At 32.0% G+C, this 23,797-nt stretch overlaps 1 protein-coding gene and 1 non-coding gene across 2 annotated transcripts; both read right to left on the minus strand.

The window, feature by feature from the left end:
• Positions 1 to 4,330: 4,330 nt before the first annotated feature.
• On the minus strand, positions 4,331 to 4,414 carry TRNAL-CAA. The gene has a single exon. It is a non-coding gene; the product is annotated as a tRNA-Leu (tRNA).
• Positions 4,415 to 22,065: 17,651 nt separating this feature from the next.
• LOC124910552 (BTB/POZ domain-containing protein At3g56230) lies at positions 22,066 to 23,311 on the minus strand. The gene is made up of 3 exons (XM_047451218.1): positions 23,105 to 23,311; positions 22,864 to 23,040; positions 22,066 to 22,781 (listed from the first exon to the last, which is right to left on the minus strand). The coding sequence occupies exons 1-3, from the start codon at positions 23,309 to 23,311 to the stop codon at positions 22,323 to 22,325; spliced, it is 843 nt and encodes a 280-aa protein (XP_047307174.1). The 3' UTR covers positions 22,066 to 22,322.
• Positions 23,312 to 23,797: the final 486 nt, after the last annotated feature.

The following is a 23,797-nucleotide window of genomic DNA, read 5'->3' on the forward strand; positions in this document are numbered from 1 at the left end:
CTATCATCATTCTTCTTTGCCTTCTTAAAATTTTCTCTAGTTGAGTTACCAACAAACATAGTTGAATGTTGCTCCAAATTTTAAAGGTTGATTTGTTTTTTCTTTTCAACAATGAGAAACAATGTAAAATCCTTATAAAATGTCGGCAATCGATCCATCATCAATATTCTATCTTTTATGTTTTCGAATGAAACATCGAGACGTAATAAAAATATATATAGATTACGAATAAATAAAAATATATATAGATTACTCTATTCGTAATTCATGATGACTCCCTTCTCTAGCTTACATTCTACTTAGTGTCAACATTACTTCTATCACAAGTGTGTCCCAATACAATCTAGTCTTAGAATAATATTTTTCTAGATCAAAGTTTCTTTGCTGGAGTGTAAAAATATTCTTTCTTAACTGGTTTGTGTCGGAACATTTCTTCCCTCATAACAATTATTTTTGGCACAATTAGAATCCGACATCGGAAGATGATGGGAGTGAAAGAAGTTTCTTAGTATATAAAAGAAACTATATTTACAATTAGAATAAATCCCACATCGGAAGATGATGGGAGTTGGGGAAGTTTCTTAGTGTATAAAAGAAACTCTCACCTCTTTGATTTATTGCACTCAATACTTGTATATCTTCTTACTTATTATTTGATAGCCTTAGTGCTCGGAGATGTAGGCAACAATTTTGGTCGAACTCTGTTATCAAATTCTGTTAGTGTGTTCTTTCATTTGTTTACTTCTTTTGTGTTTCTGTCAGGGTTTTCCCAACAATAACGTGCCCCAATTTTATCCCATAACTATTGTAAAGTAATTGTACTCTAAAAATGTAGCTTGTTTTTATTGTCGATAGTATTCATGATCCATGTTCTCAATATCGCTTCAACCATTCTCCAAAGGACAACCTCTTTTGGATCGATCGGTATCTTGTAGGCACAGTCGATCAAACATGCCTTCATCTTTGCTAGAAACGCGAGTTAGATACTTGAACTCTATTCGAAGTAGTTGATTCTCAAAAGAAATGTCATATGAGATTGGTTGAAATGACTTCTCTTCCATGTAGGTAAAGAATATTGGTGTAGTCATGTTTTTTTCTACCATTTGAAGAATAACTTGAGAGGATTTAGTCACTGTTCGAGAAGGATCAATCGCTACCTCCAAAGAAGAAATCAGAACCTCTTCTTCGATCATGTCTAGATTTTAAGCCACCGATTGTCGTATTGTTTTTTCTTCTACGTAATTATGATCTTTATCAACTCTAGCTCTACTACCAGGTAAAATCTGAGAGCGGAATATCAAATTCCTTAAAAAATCAAGAAAATTGCATTTAAGATCAAGAAATATGAATAAACTCTAGAAAATCGTATAAGATATTTTATTGATCAAGCATTAGGGATTAAAAACTCATATGTGTGTTTTAAAAGTGATATAGGTCTTAAGAATGTCCTAAGAAAGTTCCAGGAAACGAGGTAATCATTATTCACAAAGAGTCATCATCAAATGAAACAGTACAATCATCAATTATAGAAAAAGTGCTAAACAAAAGAAAACGAAGAGTGTTCAAATTGTCTCCATCACTTGCAAATAGAGAAAACGTTAAAGCAAAATAGAGGTTCAGATGAACAATAAGGAAAAGTTAACGTTAATGCTGAGGAACAATATATTCATAAAAGAAAAATGAAATTACATAGAAGAAAATGAATAACAGCGTTTGAAGACAGTGGAGCTTGGTTCAAAGATGAAATTTCTCATTTAAATTAGTTTAATAAAATAAAATGACATAAAATAAAATGGCATTAAACCGTTTAAAAAAATGATATAAAGCTTATTATAGTAAGTAAACAAATTGTATTATATACAAATTAGTCGTTATTATTATTATAGAGTTATCCAAATAGGAAACACAACTTTAATAAATTAAATAATGCTTATTTAAACTTCTGTAAAATATATAATTGTATTAGTTCTTAATTATATTCAAACATAATAAAATACATGTCTCAATATGATTTCAATATGATTGATGATGCATGTTTTTCTATGAAAATGGTCTGAATGTGCATGTTTTACTACTGAATTTTTACTGTTCGGTTGACTCATGCATTATACATTATGAAAATACCAATAGTTTAAAGTCAATTATTATTACTTATAAACTTATTTTTATATTTTTTTAATAATGTTTTTTAAAATTGTTATTATGTTATATTTTATATTTTATAATTTTAATTAATTATTTTAAAATTGGATCCAACTATGTGAAACTATAGAGATGGTTTGAAGAATGGAACCTGCTAAGCAAACCAAAGGAAATAACGTCCATATATGGTTTAAGTTTTAGAACATCCCAGCAAACATGTACAATGTAGAAGTTCTTAAGTCACTTCACAAATTTAATAAGAAAATCATTATACATGGACCCAATTATAGAAGGAAGAGAGCGACTTACCTTTGCTAGAATAAGCATTGAAGTACATAATTAAAGTATGTTGTAAAAGAACATTACAGTAGTTGACAGGAAATGAAAGTCTAAAGTTATAAAAATATAATATGAATGCAGGCCACACATGTGTGCTTTCTGCAATATTTTCCAACATGCTAGCACTAAATGTGCAAAAACAATTGAGGAAGAGCATAAAATTTTGAAAGCTTAAGAAGAAGAAAATCAGAAAATTGAAACAAAAGAATCAAGAATCAAAGTTCATATTGGATAAGTTAAAGGCAATCATCAAGAAAAAATACAGAGGAAGAAATCAATGAAGAATCAAAGAATGGAAGAAAACAATGATGTAGAGGAAAAATGCAAGGTAGGATCAGATAATGAAGAAACCAATAAACCAATGAAATTGATGAAATATGGGATGCTTTTTTTTCGGGAAAAACGAAGTAAATAAACCTAAAGATAAGGAAGATGAAGAGGCGGAAGATGAAAGTAAAGATATAGCAGAGGAGAGAAATGAAGAAGAAACTAATATTGTTGATCCTCAAACACATAAAATTGAAGTAGAGAAAAGTAATGACAAAAGCCCTAAAATTCTGAAGAATAATACATTTTATCATATTTGTACGGGTTCATACAGAGGAAGATAAAACAATGGGAGCAAACATGCACCATAATCTACTTCAATTCAATCCCCTTTCATGAAGAACAAGAGAGGAAGAGGACGTGAAAGAAAGAAATTTGGTCAAAAAAGATGACATGGAGACAACACAGGTTGGGATAGATTGAATATTGTAGTCTTTGTTCATTATAATATGTGTTTGTAATGTGGTGCTACAATTAAAAAACTTTTGGGTCTTTTGTTTGCATCTTATAATCAAAATTAAGGTTTGTCCAATCTATATATATATAATGATGCTTAATTTTTAAAGTGTCCGGATTGCCGGGTCGAGAGCTGTGGTTAATTTGGATATATGTGAGAGTAATGGATACTTGGGTCGGATTGTGGGTTGACCCGACCATAAACTTAAAACGGTTAAAAATAATATTAAAAATGCTATAGGTATGGTTCGAACTTGCAACCTAACAAAACAATAACAACCTTTTAACCAACTAAGCTAATAACACTTTATATTTTAAATTCAACCTAAAATTTGATAAACGCGTAACATTTTAACAATATAAGTTCAATTTTTTAACTAACTAATCTATATATATATATATATATAATGATGCTTAATTTTTAAAGTGTCCGGATTGCCGGGTCGAAAGCTGTGGTTAATTTGGATATATGTGAGAGTAAATGGATACTTGGGTCGGATTGTGGGTTGACCCGCCCTTAAACTTAAAACGGTTAAAAATAAAATTAAAAATGCTATAGGTATGGTTCGAACTTGCAACCTAACCAAACAAGTAAAAACTTTTAACCAACTAGGCTAATAACACTTTATATTTTAAATTCAACCCAAAATTTGATAAACCCGTGACATTTTAACAATATAAGTTTAACTTTTTAACTAACTAATCTATATATATATATATATAATGATGCTTAATTTTTAAAGTTTCTGAATTGCCGGGTCGAGAGCTGTGGTTAATTTGGATATATGTGAGAGTAAATGGATACTTGGGTCGGATTGTGTGTTGACCCGCCCATAAAAATTTTACCGTAATCTTTTTTCACGATTTTTTATATTATTACTCGTGCAAATGCACGAGATACATGCTAGTTTTGATAATTTACCCTCCCACTCTTTGGACTTAATAAAATGGTGTTAAACCGTTTAAAAAAACGCAATTATTTTAAAATTAATTTGCAAACCTATAAATATCAATTATTTGGTACATATAACTTGTTTTAAAAAATATTATCAAACCAAAATTATTTTGTCAGAAGTGGGGTTTGAACCCACGCCCACGTTAGTGGACCAGAACTTGAGTCTGGCGCCTTAGACCACTCGGCCATCCTGACATTTGAAATTTTATCGAGTTTAGATAATCTTGATGATGAGAAGTATGCTAACATTTTATTAAAATACACATATTTTAACTTATAATTTAATAAATATTATACATATTCAATCGAATAAAATTTGAAAATTTACCTTCTGAAAAAAAAAAAAATTTCGACAAAACTCCATATAACTATAAAAGTTCCAAATAACCCATCAAACAAATTCCAAGAGATGTTTGAGCTTAATTTTTTCTATTTTTCTTTTTATCAAAAACTCAACAATCTCATTATCTATCTTTTCAATCATCAAATTATTTATATTATTAACCAAAATACTCTTCACTTTATTTATATAAAATTTAAATTTTGAATTTTAAAAAACATTATAAAAATTAAGCATAACCTACTTTCGCACATAACAAAACTTTTGATAAAAACTTTCAATAACCAAAATCAGACTAGAAATGGGTGGTTCAATTGGTGAATGAAAAGATTTGAATAATCTCTCATTTTTAAATAGTCTCCAAACATTATATAAAATGTGATAATTTAGACTTTTTGGCCCAGTTAAAAAGTAACTTGTAATTTTGTGTTTTGAAACCAATGTTTCTTTGAAAATCTCAACAAAGAGGTTGATGCAAAAATACAAAGGGATTCTCGAGAATGAGTTAGAACATTCTCATTGGCAACGAGGTCTCTATTATCTTTATGGAATTGAAGATTGAATTTGATACATAAAATGACATTCCTTTTAGAGGAGATTTGGCATTGTCTTGTATTCAGTTAAAGAGAAATAAACTTATTTATTTTCCTCTATTTTAATTATTAAATTAATTATTTAATTAACTAAAATATTAAAAAAAATTACTTTATTTTTATTGAATTTAAATATTAAATACATAAAAAAAGTTTAATAATTTAATTACAAACTCAAATATTTGGCCACTAGTAAAAATAGGGCCTATATAGGGAGCATAGGTAGATCAATCATTATCAAGGTAGTGGCGATTGGAATGAAATCCAATTGCTACTACGTTCATAATGGTGATTCGTCTTTATACCAATCGCTATTATCTTGATATATCAACTATTGGTTCATTTTCCAATCACTACAAACCTAGTTAAAAACCGCGAAGAAATGACGCCTTTTTGAAATGTTAGTAGCGATTGGTCACTTAACAATTGCTATTCTTAATTAACATTTCTCTTTACCCTTTTCTTTCCGAAACCCACTCCCTCTTTAACATCTCTTTCTCTCCAATTTCCATTTCTTCTCTCTTCAAATTTTACTCTAAACAAGTCGGACGAAAGCCACTGAAAAGAGTTTCCAGATGGGAAATCAGCAGGCAGAGGAGGGCAGAGCTCCTATGAATCAGAACGGGGATCGTAAATCTCTACCGTTAATTGCTCCTCTATGTTGACTAATCCGTCGATGAATCTAACACCGATGACTACGATGAACCTTGGAACATCATATCCTTCACTATAGACGCCAACGAGAGGATTGCAATGGGAGAAATTGAGAGGAGAAGTGTCGCGCCAATCGCATTTGAGAATCTTGGTGAAGCGAAACCAAGCAAATGTGGAGGAGAAGAGATAGCAGCTAGAGCCAACGAAAGACTCCTCCTGGGAGGACGGCAAGGAGAATAGAGAGGTAAGAGGCTAATTGTTTCTCTCAATTTTTTCGTTATTAGTTTGATTCATTATAAATGAGAGAACAAATCTTACGAGTTTTTATTTAAGCTAGTGAACTCCCATGCTGAATTCGAATTTGGTTTTACTATTGAGATTGAGTATATGTTGAACTAGATCTAGCTAAAATTTTCTGATTTATAGGTTAATACTCATCTGGAATGAGTTACTTATCCATTTGTAGAGATTCTAATCCATTATGTTTGCAGAAATTCTTTCTTGGTGGGAGATTGATATTTGGACCAGATGCTAGATCTTTGGTGGTGACAATTTCATTGATAATTGTACCAGTTATTATCTTTTGCGTGTTTGTTGCGAGACATCTTCGACATGAGTTTACTTCTCAATGTAATGTTGGATATGCAATTCTAGTCATAGTTATAGTCTTTACTCTTTATGTTAGTTCCCTTAATCCCTTCTTTATCATTTGATAATAAATGAAATTGAATGAACCTTTTAGTTTAGTTTGATTTGATTTGAACAGGTGTTGTTGATTCTATTCCAAACCTGGTCGGTCGTTATCTCAGATAAGTTATATGACATTTGCGCTTATCGATCTGATTCATCATGCCTCTATATTGCTTTTTCATCATTGGCCTATTATTTATTATGCCAAAAATGTTTTAGGAGAAAATTATAAAACAAATAATCAAAGCTTGTTTTCAAATATAGTTGAATTATAATTTGAAATAATATTTATAAATTTGATAGAAAACATGTAAAGATGTATGATTCATACATATACGATTAGAGTAAGTTTAATAGGATGTTGTTTTATAGTTTTTACAAAATTTCTATACAATTATTCTAACAAAATTTATGAGACAACAAAAAAAAAATCAAACAAGCTAAAAATGAGTGTGAATAAAATTATGGTGGGGCCTACATATTTAAATAATTATAAAATATGGATTAGGTCAAGTAACACATTGTAGTGAAGAGAATGGTGAGCATATTTACTTTGTGATTCGGTAGCGGGTTCTTTGCTATTTTTGTCTTGGTGATCACGTTTTGATCGATTAAGTCCTGGAACAAGTGTTTGAGGGCACCAAAATTGTCAGTAGTGTGACTATTTTCTTGGTGATAGTCACACAAAGCATTCTCATACTTTCCTAAGAATGGTCTATCTATTCTTGGGGAAAGGGTTTTAACGAGATTATTTTCCTAAAAAAATCTTCATTACCTGACTTATAGACATTCCTAGGCCGTCAAAGACTCTAGGAGGTTTAGGTGCATTTGGAGGTGTTCCCTTAGTAGGAGTAGTTGTATCTACTTTGGACTGTGGAGACTTACTTGGTCTTGCCTTTTAAGGCGATTGCTCCTACCAAGTAGTGGTTACCTAGTGTACTTGCGTTTTTTCTTTTCTCGGGAAACGACTTGAAGGTGTGGTAACTTTGACTTCTTTTCCCTATTTTCCACCCTTCTCAATAGCATCATCGATGTTAATGTCAGTATTTAGAAATTTCTTCATTGTTTGGAATGTTTTGATGGCGAGTTCAACAGAATATCGTCCGTTAACGTTTTCCAAGATCATGTCGATTTGACTTTGTTCGCTCAGGAGGGAGTCGAGTTCCTCAAAGAGATCTTTCCATCGTTTGATAAACACGAAGAATTTCTCATTTTCCCCTATTTGATTTTCTTCAACCTCTTTTCTAGTCGTTCGAGGTTGAGATGCATTGTGAATCATTTTATGAACGATGTAGTCAGTTCTTCTATGCTCTGTAGATATACTATCTTTTGTTGGTGATACCAGTGTAGAGCAGCATCGTCAAGATACTAGGGGAATAAATGGAGAACATTTGGTTCTCCATGTCACAATGGGGTCATTGCGGAAGCGTACATTTTGAAAAAGATAGAGGGATCGCTTATTCTTATGTACTTATAGAGAACTATAAGTTTGACACCTATCGGAATAAATGCTCGTTTGGCAGCTTTCATAGTGTCTTTCTAATCATGGTGTTCTTTAGTGCTTTTACACTTAGCTAACTTGTTTAGTTGGGCCTGCATTTCTGCCTACATGACTTGAACTTGAGTCATCTGGCGTTCATATTCCATTAGCGGTGGTTGGTCAGCCGTTGAAATTTGTTTTTCATGTGAACCCTCGGGTTGATTACTTCTTCATGTTGTACCAGTGTAAGTTGGTCGATATCCTCTTCGAAGTCTTAGTAGAGAGACATCTTCTTGAGCTCTTTTACCAATAGGATGGGGTTAATGAGAGTGAACATAATCGGGATTTCCTAGTTAGGAAAACGAGGAGAAGGAGGGATGTTCTAGGATGTAGATAGAATTTTCTGATTAACTAAAGGAGATGTGATCAATGCGAGTTGCTTTGTTACATGTTGTAGAGTTTCCTTCATTTCTCTAAATTTAGCCGCTGAGACCAATTCAGGTACGGAGGGTTCTTCGGTCATCTGGTGGCGTATAAGTGCCCGATTTTTGGATCTCTCTTTCTATGGGTCGTATCGTATTAATGAAGTCGTGGACTTTTACGAAGAGAAAGATGTGAGAGTTTGCATATGTAACAAAGTACAAATACAATGCATATGCATATAAAATGAATCCTAGAAAATGAAAGTCTTTTTTTTGTGATTCGATTAAATAAACATAGAGTTGTTGTATTCACATACTCACTTAGTTTGTTATAAACAAGACTTTCTTGTTGATATATTAGAAAGAGAGTCTAAAAGAGAAAAAGTGATTGACGAAGATCAAAGACTTTAGGTCCAGTTGTAGGCTGTTTCGACACTAGCATCTTCCTCTACTTCATTTTCATGAACTTCATCATATTGTTGGAGAATGAGATTTCGGTTCTTCACTCGCTTTGATAGTAAATTCATTTAGAAGTCGTCATGCCATTTTTCGAGATATTATGCATAGGCTATGTTGTTGATTGACCTATCCACACTAAAGGCCACTTCGATAAAGGTGTAGCCAAAATGCTTGAATAGGCTATGGGTATAGTAGTACGTAACCCATTCCAGACCATAAGCATGATCAATGGCTTATCATCAATCGTGAATGTCAACTTCTTGATGGGGTACCATGGGAGAATGTCCCATATTTCGTCATTGCTCTTTATCGACGATCCAAACAAGTCTTCCTTTATTCTCCAATATTGGATAGAAGGGAACATGATGCCATCAGGAAGAACTGATGGTAAGAGCTTGAGTTTTTCAAACAGACATATGTAGAGGATTACGGGGGAACCCCTATTGCTCATGATTGAAGATAGACATGAGTTGTTAAGGCCCATTAGCGTTTCCTCTAGAATAACACCAAAGGGATCTTTGTTGCCTCTTCGCATTTAGTATTCTACCTCGATGATTATCGAAGTGGGTTTACCGTTTGCTAATGTTATAAATAAATGAGTTAGTAGGATTGACATCATTATCATGGATGATCCTAGCATTAGAGGTATCTCTCCATTTCTTATTTCCATCTTAGTCCAAGTCTGGAAATTGATGTACGTCATTGCGAGGTTAGTATCGGATGTGACTTTGAATTATCCATACTCCTCTTGTAAGAGCTTTCGGATAGGCATTGAGTCTACAAACAACCTTAAATGTAAAACATTTTTGTTGTCCGTCATAAGAATAACCTGTTAGAAAAAATAAGTAAGTTAATTTTAACCCGACCAAAGAATTTAATTAGTCTCAACTTCCATGTGCAGGTATAGCTCAAGCCGCATCAGACCGGTTGAAGCTCTTGCTTCAAAAATCTGGTCATGATCAAGAAAGGTCGGCTGAACCCCTCTAACCGGATCGGCTGAAAGCAAAAGCGTCATTATCTGGCTGACTCAAAATATCGAGGATCAAAAAGCTAAACGGAAAACTATGTCAAATGATGAATTTGTGAAGATGACGTAATATGATATCTCTTGGAAACATGCAAGAAGAAAGATCCGGATCAGAATCATGCAACGAAAGCAATGATGACTATTTACCTAAGTCTGCAAGCAACATCCGATTCAGGTGGCCGGCCTAATGCATGGCTTCCAAATGTCCAAAATGGCAAGGTGTGCACACAATCTTTCTGAACCGGCACGACTTCCAGCGACCAAACTCCTGGAGAGAGAAAAGATGACAGTTGTCATCCTTTCACTATAAAAGGAAGTCGAAGCGTCTCCAAAAGACAGAGAGCAACAGTGAAAAAAAAATCTTACGCGTGACCTTGAATAGTGATTTCCGAAAGTGTTTTGCATTCTGTGTATTTACAAATCTGTAAAAGTTTATTACAAATACTGTGTGAGTATTGTAAAATGAACGACGAGCGGTAAATAAGACTCGATCGTATTGTGTTATTGAATATTCCTTAGTGAATATCCTTCTCACTGTTTGAGAAGAAGGGGTGACTTAGGAGAGTTTTCTCCGAACATCCATAAAAATATGTGTCTCGTGTTCTTTACTTTCATATTCTAGCTCACTTACTTAAACCTAACCGAAACACCTAAATATCTCAACCAAACTAATTCATAATTTTCTTAACCGAACCGGTTCTCTCCTTAAACCGATATCTCCTAAATACCTTCCAAACCGAATTGTGGGAGTTGCTTCAGATTGAAATGGATATTTCCGCACTTGAACTCGGTTCAAGAGTCTGACAATCTGTGTAGTGTTAAGAGCGGTTCTAGTCTTTAACCGGATTAGTTCCAATTTGTGTTGTGTTGTAAGCGATTACCGATTTGCCATCCCGATCTTAACATTATGGTTGGGTACATAGACCTTTCACCGAGGAAATAAGCTCATTTGACAGGGTTCCACCTTCGTTGCAATTTCATCATGATGGTGGAGTTTAATTTGAAGTTTATGAACCTCATGATAGTAATGAGGCCATAAGATTGATATTTCCATTCATTTGCATGAAATTGATCAATCTAGGGAACCAGCGCGACATCCGTCATCATGGACATCGTTTGTAACTGTGAATTCAAAACATCTACAAACATGTGTTTGTTTTGAAAGCAAGGAACATGCTCAAAATGCTCAATTAGACTATACATGCATACACATAATACATATATAATAGCCACATAAGGGTTGTAGTGACGATGTATGTTTCCTGTCTAGGCACGACAAACAACTGGTTTGGTCATAGTAACTAGGTTTTTTGTTATAATAGTAGACTGATAAGAGAGTTTCATTCACCGATAGTGGAAGAGGTAAACTCCCGCAATAAACTAGGGAATATATACTCAATTGGGAATTTATCCCAACCTCTACAATGCATGCGTCCTATCGGACAACTCATCGCCAAAGGGTGGGTCGATCTCGGGTATCCTATTTTCCTCTCGCATCACTCAGTCTGTAACAAATTGTCATTCCACATTGACAATCTTTGCACGTAAGTGTAGAAGTATCGATCACGACCGAGTACTTCTTTGCAAGAAGAGGGTGATGTACCCTTTACACATAAAGGCTCTAAAAATAGTGATAAAACATAAGCGTCTGTTAAGGTGTTGTACCTTATAAGACAAGCCTATTAAGTGTGAAAACGTGATACAAACATTGTAAAAGTCAAGTTTATGTTTTAGAGTTAAACATTTAGTCCCCAACAAAGTCGCTAGAAAGATATATCCCCCCACCCCCCCCCCCCCCCTCAAAAAAAAAACACCTTTGGAGTGGGTCCCCGGTGAAAAGCGTGAAGTTCGAGAAGTTCAACCTCAATTTGCATGTCAAGAATTTTATTTCAAAATAAAACATTATTTTTAAAAGATGTCAATGATTTATGATAATTTTTTAAAATTAATTAAAATAATTAATTTCAGGGATTCATTTTAAATAATCTAGGGATTTATAAAATTACAATTTGATTTAATAATCTATTAGTTTTTAATTAATTAAACATAATTAATTTAAATGATTATTTATTTTGAAACATAGTCGTCAATTGATTTTTTTTAAATCAATAAAAGTTGGCATTACGTATACAAATGTATTGACTAGAGTTTTTTTCAGTTCGTAGTTTGGTGATACTCGGGAAAAGGCTTTCGTGCTTCACCCATCGTACATGTTTTAAAAACGGTTTCTACTTATAAAAGTTTACTTTTAGAAATCGGTTGTATAACGTTTGAGTTTTAACCGATTATTCTTCCGGTTCTAGTTTTGCTTCTAGGTTTTAACGTTATTTAAAATATTGAAAGAACAATATTTAAATTCTAGTGTCTGTTGCGGATTATAACTATGGTGGAAATGTCGGAAGAATATTAGTCATTTTTAAAGGCATTAGGATTTTGAAATAAACACCAAATGAGTCTTTGTCGAAATATTTTTGTAGATATATCTCAAAAATATATAAAATATATTTTCTAATTTTTTGAGATTTTTGAAAATGATTTAGAGCCCCAAAATTAAAAAAAAATTGATTTTTAAAAGTATAACCAAATAGGCCTTAGGAACGGATTCCTAGGTCTAAGGTTCGTTTTATCGGTTAGGGTCCAAAGACCCTCGGTCTAGGCTCGGAAGCTCTCGGTCTAAGTACCGGAGTCTCTCAGTCGAGATGCTAAGGACTCTCGGTCCTTAGCTGATCTTATCGATCTAGGTGTAAAACCTATCGATCCTTGACTAGCCTGGGACTAGGTTTCTCGATCAAGATGTATAAACCTCTTGATCTAGAGTTAGCTCTATGCTAAGTTCCTCGGTCCTAAGTTTGGGAGCTCTCGGTCCCGAACTTGGCAGGCTCGGTCCCAAGGTTAGGCCTCTTGGTCATCGGTCTTAGAATTGTCGGTCCCAAACTTAGAACTCTCGATCCTAGGTCCTGGGATTCTCGGTTCTAGGTTTTTTATTTTTCTATCGTGGGTCTTGAGAGTCTTGGTCCTAGGTCAAACCTCTCGATCTTAGATTCGAACTTTATCGGTCCTAGGTGAGAATTCTCGGTCGGATTTCTTAGTCGGATTTCTCGGTCCTAGCTCAAGAACACCGGTCATAGGTTTTGGTCATAACTAAAAAACACTAGTCATAGGTCTCGGCTTTCTCGGTCGTTGGTCTCTGTTCGGACCGAGGATCCTCTTTTGAATCTCTCAGTCTTAGGCTCACAAGCCTCGATCCTCAAGAACACAAGGATTCAATTTTTAAAATTCATTTTTTTAGTTAAGATTCTTTGATGTAAGAGCTTGGGTAGCTTCACAAATCTCCTAAGAACATGTTTATCATCATCTCAAGGTATGGATTGACTTGGATGTTGGTCAATTTGTTCAAAATAGTTTGTGATCAAAAAATTGAGGATTTTTTTATTTTAAAGTTGTTTTTGAAGAGACTGGAGATATCCAATAGATTCCTTATATCACATATACTTGATTGGTACCAAAACAAGAACACTGGTTGTTCGTTTTGACCAATTCAAGAACTCAAAAAATTTATTTTATTTTGAAAATTTTGATTTTGATCAAACATGATCCAAATAGTTACCCAACATCATTACAATCATGTTGGGAAGCTTTCTAGGCTGTGATTCGATCAAATTAACCCAATAAAAACAAACTCGTTTTTTTTTTATTTTGGAAATTCAAATTTGGGTTTTTATTATTAAGATTGATTGATCGGTTCTATCCTATCTAGATAATTTATAAATCATCTAGGAATGAATTCTCAAACATAAAACACCATATACAATAAGTATAAAAGCTTATACAATTTGAAATATAAAAATTTCAAATTCAAATTATAAATATGAATTAGAGGTTTATTGGAACATTACCAAGGATTTAAGAACATTCATTGATGCTTAAGGAAATTTTATGAATGCTTAGATCCAAGCTTTAAGGCCTTAAATAGAAAATTCGAAAAATCCAAAGATTTGAAGCTTAAATGACGAAATTTGATTTTCTTCAATTTAAAGGTTGTGAGTTGGTTCCTTAGCTTCGAAATTACTTGAGGGGGTATTTATATTCATCCTAAGTCGGTTGGAGAAGTCAAGTGGGTTGAATCAGTCAAAAACCATTAATGGCTTTTGACTATTCTTGGCTTGTAGTCGTCGGAATAGGAAGTGACAAAGCCTATTTTTATTGGGAGAATGATCACCATCGTATGGTGATCATTCTGGACTTTGAATCAGTCAAAACGATCAACAAATGGGTGAGTTCCAAAAGATCAAAATCATCACGGGTTCTTGATACTTATCTAGACGGCGTCGCGATGAAGAAGGTGATCGAAGCCAAAAACGACGTCGTTTTGATGACGTCGTGGCGTTTAAGCGATTCGTTAAAGTTCCATCTAAAAATTGTCTCCTAATTTGATGCGACCTGGGTGCGCGTCTCTTCGACTACAACGGACTGCATGAAAGCGTTTGGGACGTTAGATGATAATTTAATGTTGATCCAACGCGCGTGGTTGCTGCTGCAATTCTTTCTTCTGTTTTCGGCTACACCCGATTATAGATTTATTTTTATTTTTAAACTTTAAGGGTTTGTTTAAAATTGATTTTCTTTTACCCTTTTGGTTTTAATTTTGATCTTTTTAAATACATAAAATATTAAAATAAATATGGAAAATATTTTACCAATATTTTTTATTATATATTTTATTGATTTAAGTAAATAATTCTCGTTGGGGTAATTGGATACAACAATTTATCAAAATTATTTATTTTTGTCCTTTAATTTTTATAAATTTATTTTAAAATAACTAAGTACAACATTTATTTTAAATAATTTTATTTTTATTATTTTAACAATTTTCCTTAATTAATTAAGTTTTAATTATTACAATAATTAGCCTATTTAATTGTTTTAATTGGTTTTTGTCCATGGGGATAATTATTTTGACTTTATTTATTCAAAAATAAATCAAAATAAATATCTTCATATTATAAATTGGGATGTAAATTTTAGTGCTTACATTAAGTATAATTATAAGGCTTAAAATAATATATAAATTCCATTAGAAAATCCTAAATTATATTATAGGTTTTTATGCTAGGTGATATATTTCATTATTATTATTTTTTATTTTCTTCTCTTCTAATTTCTTTCATTTAATTATTTGATTAACATCATGTAATACATTTAATTTAAAGTCATTTAATATGTATAAATACATATTGAGTCAAAATAAAATTTATTAAATATAGCCCATAAATTAGTTAAAGGTGGATAACATCCTTATACTTTTCTAGTTTCTAGTGGATAGGTAATTGTCTTGTAAACTACTTAACTATATAGTTTAAATATGACACTAAGCAAGATTCTTCATTGCCACCACACTATGACACTAATCAGTCTCTTAATCCTCCACCTCTTCATATTTAATACTAACTAATTCTTCATTTCATATTCCTCACTATTCAAACAACAAAGATCATTTCTATCTTCAAATTAAGAAGTTCAACTATCTATACTCAATTAGGAGCATACTAAGGCAATAATTTGCGAGTTAGTTTGTTTCTAATGCTTAAAGTGATGTAATTTCCATAAAAGGCATCTTTAAATTCTTTCCACTTAACTATACAAAGATATAACGCTGTCTTTTCTCCTTACCACCATATGCACACATCATCCTTAAACATGAATGATGCACAACGGACTCTGTCTGCATTGTTAATTTGCATGAATTCAAATATAGTTTTTCATTGATTGTATTTATTCCTCAACCATCATTGGGTCAATACTTTCTCTAAATTTCACTAGTCGAAAGTTCATTAATTTTGACCTCCTTCATTATAGTGATTGTATCATTATTTTGAAATATTTCTCTAATTTGTTCATACTAGATTCAGTTTGATCACGCAACACCTCAACCATTCCATCCAATAATTGATTGGGCAGTGGATCATCCACTAATGATGACACATATGGTCTGTTTTCTAGTCCTCTTCTCATGGTTCTATCTTCCTAATAATAGAAATTAATAAAAATAAACATCCCCTCTCTACTTAGGAATTCCTTTAAAGTTCAGTCATTCATAATTTACTTCCTACATTTGGGTATGAAGAGTTATAATATAATGATAATAAAAACTATTTCATAATGAAATAGTAATAAAGTAAAACTTATATGCTTCAAGATAAAGCATTTGATTTCTAGTGAGGAAGCATGAGTGTGAAAGTGTTAAGGACTTACAACCATTGTTTTAATACCAACTGTGACATCCCCATCCGCATCTCGAGTCTGGTGAACGTCAACTTAGATCCACCTTAAAAAACTATTTAAACTAGTATAAATATATGATTTTGTATATTTTAAATTAGGACATACATATAATTTATCCCACAAAATATTTCTCCAAATTCCATTACATATTTCTTCTCAAAAACATACTAAGTCCATTTTCCATACTCATGTCTTCATGCACCGTTATCCCCTTACTTATTCCAGTCTCATCATTATTGTTGTCTATTTTTTGGGTATCTACACCACACAAGAATAGTGAGTCTAATGGCTCAACGAGTAATAATTTTATATCAAAAGTATAAGTTATAATAGTATAAAATGAAATTATGCATAAAGATGATGCTTGACTTTAAAAGTAATAGAATGAGAATACTTCATTTTCATCTAATTTAAATATGATCTCTTGGTGATGGAGCAGTAATAATATCGAGTAGATCTCGAGCTTATTCTTAAAGTTCAGAAACGTTTTGAGCACATATTTTGTGGGAACTTTTCAGAGTCCATTCCTACAGTCCACAATATGTTTGGACACATAATTCATTGGATATGTATTTCTGAAGCTCAACTCGTAAAACTTAATCTCATAACATAATCTGTTGGGTCAAATTATTTTGACTAAGGGTCAAATTATTTTGACTAACGATATTTTGATGATGAACTTGTGTAAAACTTAAATAAGAATGAAACTAACTCGTCTAATTGTTTTTGTGTATGTGCATCAAGACGTGCTAAGTTAGACTTAGCTTGAATCAGGTTCATTAGACGTGTTGGTTATTAGACGTAGTTAGACGTGCAGTGTAAAATAGACGTAGTTAGACGTACAGTCTAATAGAAGTAGTTAGACATGTAGTCTAATAGATATGTGGTTAGACGTGAAGTCTAATAGATGCGTAGTTAGATGTGCAGTCTAACAGACGTAGTTAGACGTGAAGTCTAATAGATACGTAGTTAGACGTGTAGTCTAACAGATACGTAGTTAGACGTGCAGTCTAACAGAAGTAGTTAGACGTGCAGTCTAACAGATACGTAGTTAGATGTGCAGTCTAACAGATACGTAGTTAGACGTGTAGTCTAACAGATGTAGTTAGACGTCTAGTCTAACAGAGACGTAGTTAGACGTGCAGTCTAATAGAGACGTAGTTAGACGTGTAATCTAACAAATACGTGGTTAGATGTGCAGTCTAATAGACGTAGTTAGACGTGCAGTCTAACAGACGTAGTTAGACATGTAGTCTAAAAGATACGTGGTTAGACGTGTAGTTTAACAGATACGTAGTTAGACGTGCAGTCTAACAGATACGTAGTTAGACATGCAGTCTAATAGATACGTAGTTAAACTTGCAGTTTATTAGACGTAGTTAGACGTGCAGTCTAATAGATATGTAATTAGACGTCAGTCTAACAGATACGTAGTTAGACGTACAGTCTATCAGACGTGGTTAGACGTGCAGTCTAACAGACGTAGTTAGATGTGTAGTCTAACACACGTAGTTAGACGTGCAGTTTAACAGATATGTTGTTAGACGTGCAGTCTAACAGATACGTGGTTAGATGTGTAGTCTAACAGACGGGGTTAGACGTGCAGTCTAACAGGCGTGATTAGACGTGCAGTCTAGTAGATGTGGTTAGACGCGTAGTCTAACAGACGTGGTTAGACGTGTAGTCTAACAGATACGTAGTTAGACGTGTCGTCTAACAGATGAAAGTTAGACGCATAGAGTCTAACTCCTTCATACTAGTCTGAAGGGACACATAGTTAGATGTACCGTCTAACTCCATTAGACTTGGTGGTCTAATGGATTCTGATATTAGACGGGGGCGTCTAACTTCATTAGACTTGGCAGTCTAATGGAGCACGTCTAATGCCTCGCTTCAGTAGTTGATTGAAGTTAGCATTCGTCTACCCACAATCAACTAGCTGTACGCTACTCCTACTCCACTAATCCGTGCAGATCAGTACGACAGCCAGTTGCATCCAATGAATGAATGTCACGTAACAAATATTCTTCACACTACTTATTTCTTGCAGGAAAATTCTATAAGAATATTCGGCGCACTACCAGATTGGTACTGCCACGATCTTTGTGCACAATGTCTACTATACCTGTGTACTATGGAGGTTGTCCAATGGGTGCTTGCTATGTGTCAATGCAGAAGATTCGACCGTTGGTAACTGTTCTCTATTTAAAGATCTTCAAGGACTACGGACGAGTTGCCGGACGAACAAGCACTCTTTCGAATTGCTCACTTGTTTACTTACTAAGTTTGTACATCAAGAGAGAGAGAGAATCAAAACCCTGTCTAGCTGAGTTATATTCTTAAACCTTCTGTAAGTTGAACAGAGTCTGTTTTGTTCAACAGTTAGCTAGCACTGAAACTGTATTTGATTCAAAGAAAAGTATAGTGAATCCTTCTGGTGGTTGGAAGAAGGGGTGACGTAGGAGAGTTTTGCTCTAAACATCCATAAACAACTCTCTTTGTCTTTTACATTTTGTCTTTCATTCTTTCATTAGTTCTTAGCTTCAAACCCAAGCAAACGTTTCCGCACTAATAGAAACAAAATGATATTAATCCCTAACAGGATTTCTATCAAACCATTTTCCAGAAGTTGTCATCAATAGTTAGACCCCTGTCTCTATTGGTGTCACCGATCCTTTCATAATCAACACATATTTTGGGATCGACTACTGAATTAGCTCAAATAGAATAGGCACACGCTCTCTTTATCTATCAATTTTATTTGTAACAATTATATATCACCACGACTCCATATCATTAAAATTCATAGTTTTATATAGAACATCATATTTTTAACTTTTGAGTATAAGGATTTATAAGATGTTTTTAAAGAAATCATAATTATGGCTGCAAATGAGTCAAGCTACTCGTGAGCCACTCGCGAGTCACTCGGTCAAAGCTCGACTTGAGCTTGACTTTGACCAAGCTCGAGCCGAGCTCGAGCCGGCTCGTTTAAAATTCGAGTCGAGCTCAAGCTTATATAATACTTGCTCGATGGCTTGTCGAGCTTTTTCGAGCCTAAGTATATTATATATATATATTTATTTATTATATATTAAACTATAATAATATATTTTTTCCCTTTCTTTCTTTTCAAAGCCCATATGAAGCCCACAATCCATAAGTAAAATCCTAATTTTTAACCTATCTACGACTCTTCATCTAACCTAATCTTTTTCATCTAATCGCATCTTCTTTCATTCTCATCTAACCTAATCTTCTTTATCTAATCGCCTTTTCTTTCATTCTTTTACTCTTAATCTTTTCTTCATTCATTCTACACCATTTTTTTAGCTCTTAATATCTTATTCTTTAGTGTTCACATATTTTTCACTCTTCATTTATTCATTTTCTTCTTTTTTTCGTCTTCACATCGTTCTCATTCAGAAAAACTTACAGGTAATTAAATTTATTTTTACTTTTATGATAACTATTGTTTTTTATTTTTATTTAACTTTGATTTTTTTTACTTTAAGGAAATCCAGCAACAAAGAAAGGAAAAAACTATTTTATTGGTGAATCAGTGATAAGGTAAGTCTTGTTCATCTATCTTTTTTTTCATGTATTAAAAGAAATTTATGCTTATATATCTTTTTTTTCATTATATATCTTTTTTTTCATGTATTAAGATAAATTAGACTTCGATTATTCTATAGGTTGGATGAATATATAGAATAACACTGATTGTTTATAAAAAAAGACTGGTTATAAAAAAGACTGAAATAAAAAAAAAAGTTTAATAAATTATATATATTATATATAATATTGAAAAAGATAAAAAAAAAAAAAGGTTAATATATTATATATAATAAAAATAATATTAAGATATAATAATTAGTTTAGTAGAAAAAGAAATAAAAATGGTTAATATTTTATTTATAATAAAAATATATTATAAATTATATTTTATATTGAAAAGAGATAAAAAAAAGTTAATATATTATATATAATAAAAATAAATATTATGCATATAATAATATAATAATTAGTATATTATAATATATAATATATTACGGATAAAAATAGTTAATATATTATATATAATATTGAAAGAGATAAAAAAAATGTTAATATATTTTATATAATAAAAGTATAATATATATATAATATTTAAAGTGAAAAAAAAAGTTAAAATATTTATTATATATAATATGAAGAGAAAAAAAATATATATATTATATGAGAAATGATTAGGTGAGAGAATTTGGTGAGGAAAGACTTTCTTATTCGCTAAAAAAATCAAATAATTTCTCTATTTTCTCTCTTTCTCTAACTTTTACATTTTCCAACCAATAAATGTGATGCCAAGTCATTCCCTCACCAAATTCTCTCTCTTTATCACTCCTCATATTATTTCATATTATTTAGAGAAAAAAATAATTTATAAGTTTAATAATATATATTATAATATATAAAAAAAATAATAAATTATTGTTATAAGTTAGATTCTTTCTATAATGTCTGAATCTGGTTATACTTGCACCCAAATAATTCTTATGTTACATACTAAATTTTATCTCCTATTTAATTAATTTTTCACTTTTTCAGAAAGAGAAGACATATCAAGAAATTTTGTTGTCGGTATCTATCTCTTAAAATAAGTTAAATTTTAGTTATTTATTTTTTATATTAATTATTTTAAAGATTAAACATTTCATATTATTGAATGCAGGTAGTTGTACTTGTGCTATAATTGAAGAACATGAGTTAAAAAGATTAATATATTGAATGTTAAAACATTTTTATAGTTTTGTAATTTAGTTTTTGAATTTTATGTTTTAGGATTTTGATTAGTAATGGTGATTTAATGTTTTGGATTATTATGTTTTAAAATTTTGAATAGTTATGATTGTTTTAATTTTGAAATATCATGTTTTAAATTATTAATATTTATGAAAGTTTGATATTTTAATTTTATAAATAAATTTGGTTTAAACTCGAATCGAGTTCGAATTCGAGCTCGAGTTTGAGTTTGAAAATTAAATTTTTGTTCAAACTTTCGAGTCGAGCCGAACTTGTAGATAATATAGTCGAGTCGAACTCGAGCTCAAATTTATAAGCTCGTTCGAGCTCGAGTTCGAGTCGAGCTAATAAATACTTAATCGAGTCGAGCTCGAGCTTCAACAAGCTTGAGCTCGGCTCGGCTCATTTGCAGCCCTAATCATAAGTAACTACATAAGGAAACTCATCATTATTTGAAATATTAACATAACACAATATTTAAAATAAACATGTATATAATTTTGTGTGGATTTTAAAATAGAATTTTGAAAATACTTGCCTTAGTATGCTCATAATTGAGGGTAGATGGTTGAACTTCTTAATTTGTAGATATATATGATCTTGGTTGTTTGAATATGTGAGGAATATGGAATGAAGAACTAATGAATTAAATGTTAGTATTAAATATGAAGAGATGGAAGAATGTGAGATTGATTAATGTTATAGTGTGTTGGAAATGTAAAATCTTATTTAGAGACAATTACCTATCCACTAGAAAAAAGTATAAGCATGTTACCCATCTTTAACTAATTTATGGTGCTATATTTACTTAAAATTATTTTGGCTCAATGTGTATTTATACATATTACATTATTTTAAATTAAATGCATGCCATTAGTTTAATCAAATAATTAAATGAAAGCTGGTGGAAAAGAAGAAAATAAATAAATAATAATAATAATGTCAAAACTTATAATATGATTGTGTAGCTAATTAATCATTTTAATTGAAAACTCTTGTTACCACATTTGTAAATGGTTGTGTAGCTATTTAATAATCCTACAACCCTTTAAAGAAATTTTGGTAATATGGTAAGCATCGCTTTCAGAAATTCTGAATAGGCTAAAAATATACCCACCTAAAACTACAAATGTACCTTTAAGTATTTCAAGATTTACATATTAACCCCTTATTGTATAAGACATAAAGTTATAACTCTTGACTTTTTACAATTCAACAATTAACTGAAATTTCAATAGCAGGCCAAAATCTAAAACAGAGACTTAAAGCTTCTTCAGTATGTCATTCTCTTAATCTTATAAACATAATGTAAGAATGTGAAAATGTGATCATATATATATTCCATAACTACATAACATGGTTTGTTGATCTCTAGACCACATTTTGTCTGTTCTTGATGTCCATAAAGGAAGCCCTGGTAATCTGCACAATCAAATGCGGGTTTTTGAGCGCAAACGCGTCGAATCTAGCCGTAAAAACAACATCCTCCATGTTCTTGACAATGAAGTTGAGGGCTGTCTCCTTCAACGTCTGGTTAGAACAAATGTCGGATATCTCCAACACATCGAGGGCGTTTGTAGCATTCAAAGATCCCAGCATCCGATTCTCGCAGAACTTCTGGAGATACCTAATGTCGTACTTGTCTGCAGCCACCGACAGAGAATAAACATGTTTGTCTGCCTTTTCCTTTGACAAGGTTCCGCTGTAGAGGAACTCCAGCAATGATTCTAACTCTTCGTAGCTCAGTTCAGGGAGACTTATTGCGTCTGTTGGAGCCGATTTGCATCCATCTGAATCAAGCATGTTCCTGAATATATCTGATCTAACCGCCTAAACCCAAAACTAATCAAAATTGAGTTGAACAAATAATATATATGGTGAGACAGAAAAAGAGTTTCAGATTATCTCATACCAGCAAAGCTCTATGGGCAGAGATTGAAGGAGCATTGTTGCCTGGCTTTATCTGAATATCAGGATGAATTTCATGTCTAAAGGCGGTCACAAAGTTTGAAAGGAAACTCAACCTTTCATTGTATTCCTCTTCCATCTCCTTCATTTCCTTTACCCATTTCAGGGCATTTGCCAATCCCTGCATAGTTAATTCATTCAAACTCATCCATAAATATTTCTACAAATTGATGATCAGAACTTGCCTTTGAAGAGTTGGTAGAATTTGAAGTTGCAGAAATAATGGTTGATGGTTTATCAATGAATGATCCCTTGTTATTACTGTTGTTATCAGCCTCAAGTTTGTTAGTTAAGGTGATCAAATTCTTTCCACCCTCATAACATGCTGCACATATTGTGTTCCTCGGTGGCCTTAAAATGAAGGGCATGGTTGTGCATATTGAGCAATCCATCTCTCTGATGAATGTGGAAAATGCAAATTAAGAAGATGAAGGGAGAATCGTTTTCTTGTCTGGTGGCTTCTGGGTGTTGTTTATTATGTATGTGTAGAGTTTGGTAAACCTTTTTTTTCTAATATAATCCCTTTCCACTTAGAACTTGTTTGATCTTTGGTTATTTGAGAATTTTTAGAGTTTTGTCCATAAACATTTTATTTGATTAAAATAAGAAAAAAAAATTGTTTAATAGTTAAAAAAAAATTAATTTTTAATTAAATTTAAATTTAATAAAAATAAAGTATTAATTAGTATTTAAGTTAATTAAATAAGTGATTTGATATAATATAAAAAAAATCTATAAAACTAAGTAAAATTTGAAAAAAATAATTAAAAAAGAAAAGAGTTCTTAACTTTGTTATTTCTTTAATCATCTATACAACTAAGTTCCATTTTAATTAAGCAAACAAATCATCCCAATTTAAATATAAGTAAGGGATAATG

This window comes from Impatiens glandulifera, chromosome 7, assembly GCF_907164915.1.
Source record: "Impatiens glandulifera chromosome 7, dImpGla2.1, whole genome shotgun sequence".
Lineage (NCBI taxonomy): Eukaryota > Viridiplantae > Streptophyta > Magnoliopsida > Ericales > Balsaminaceae > Impatiens > Impatiens glandulifera.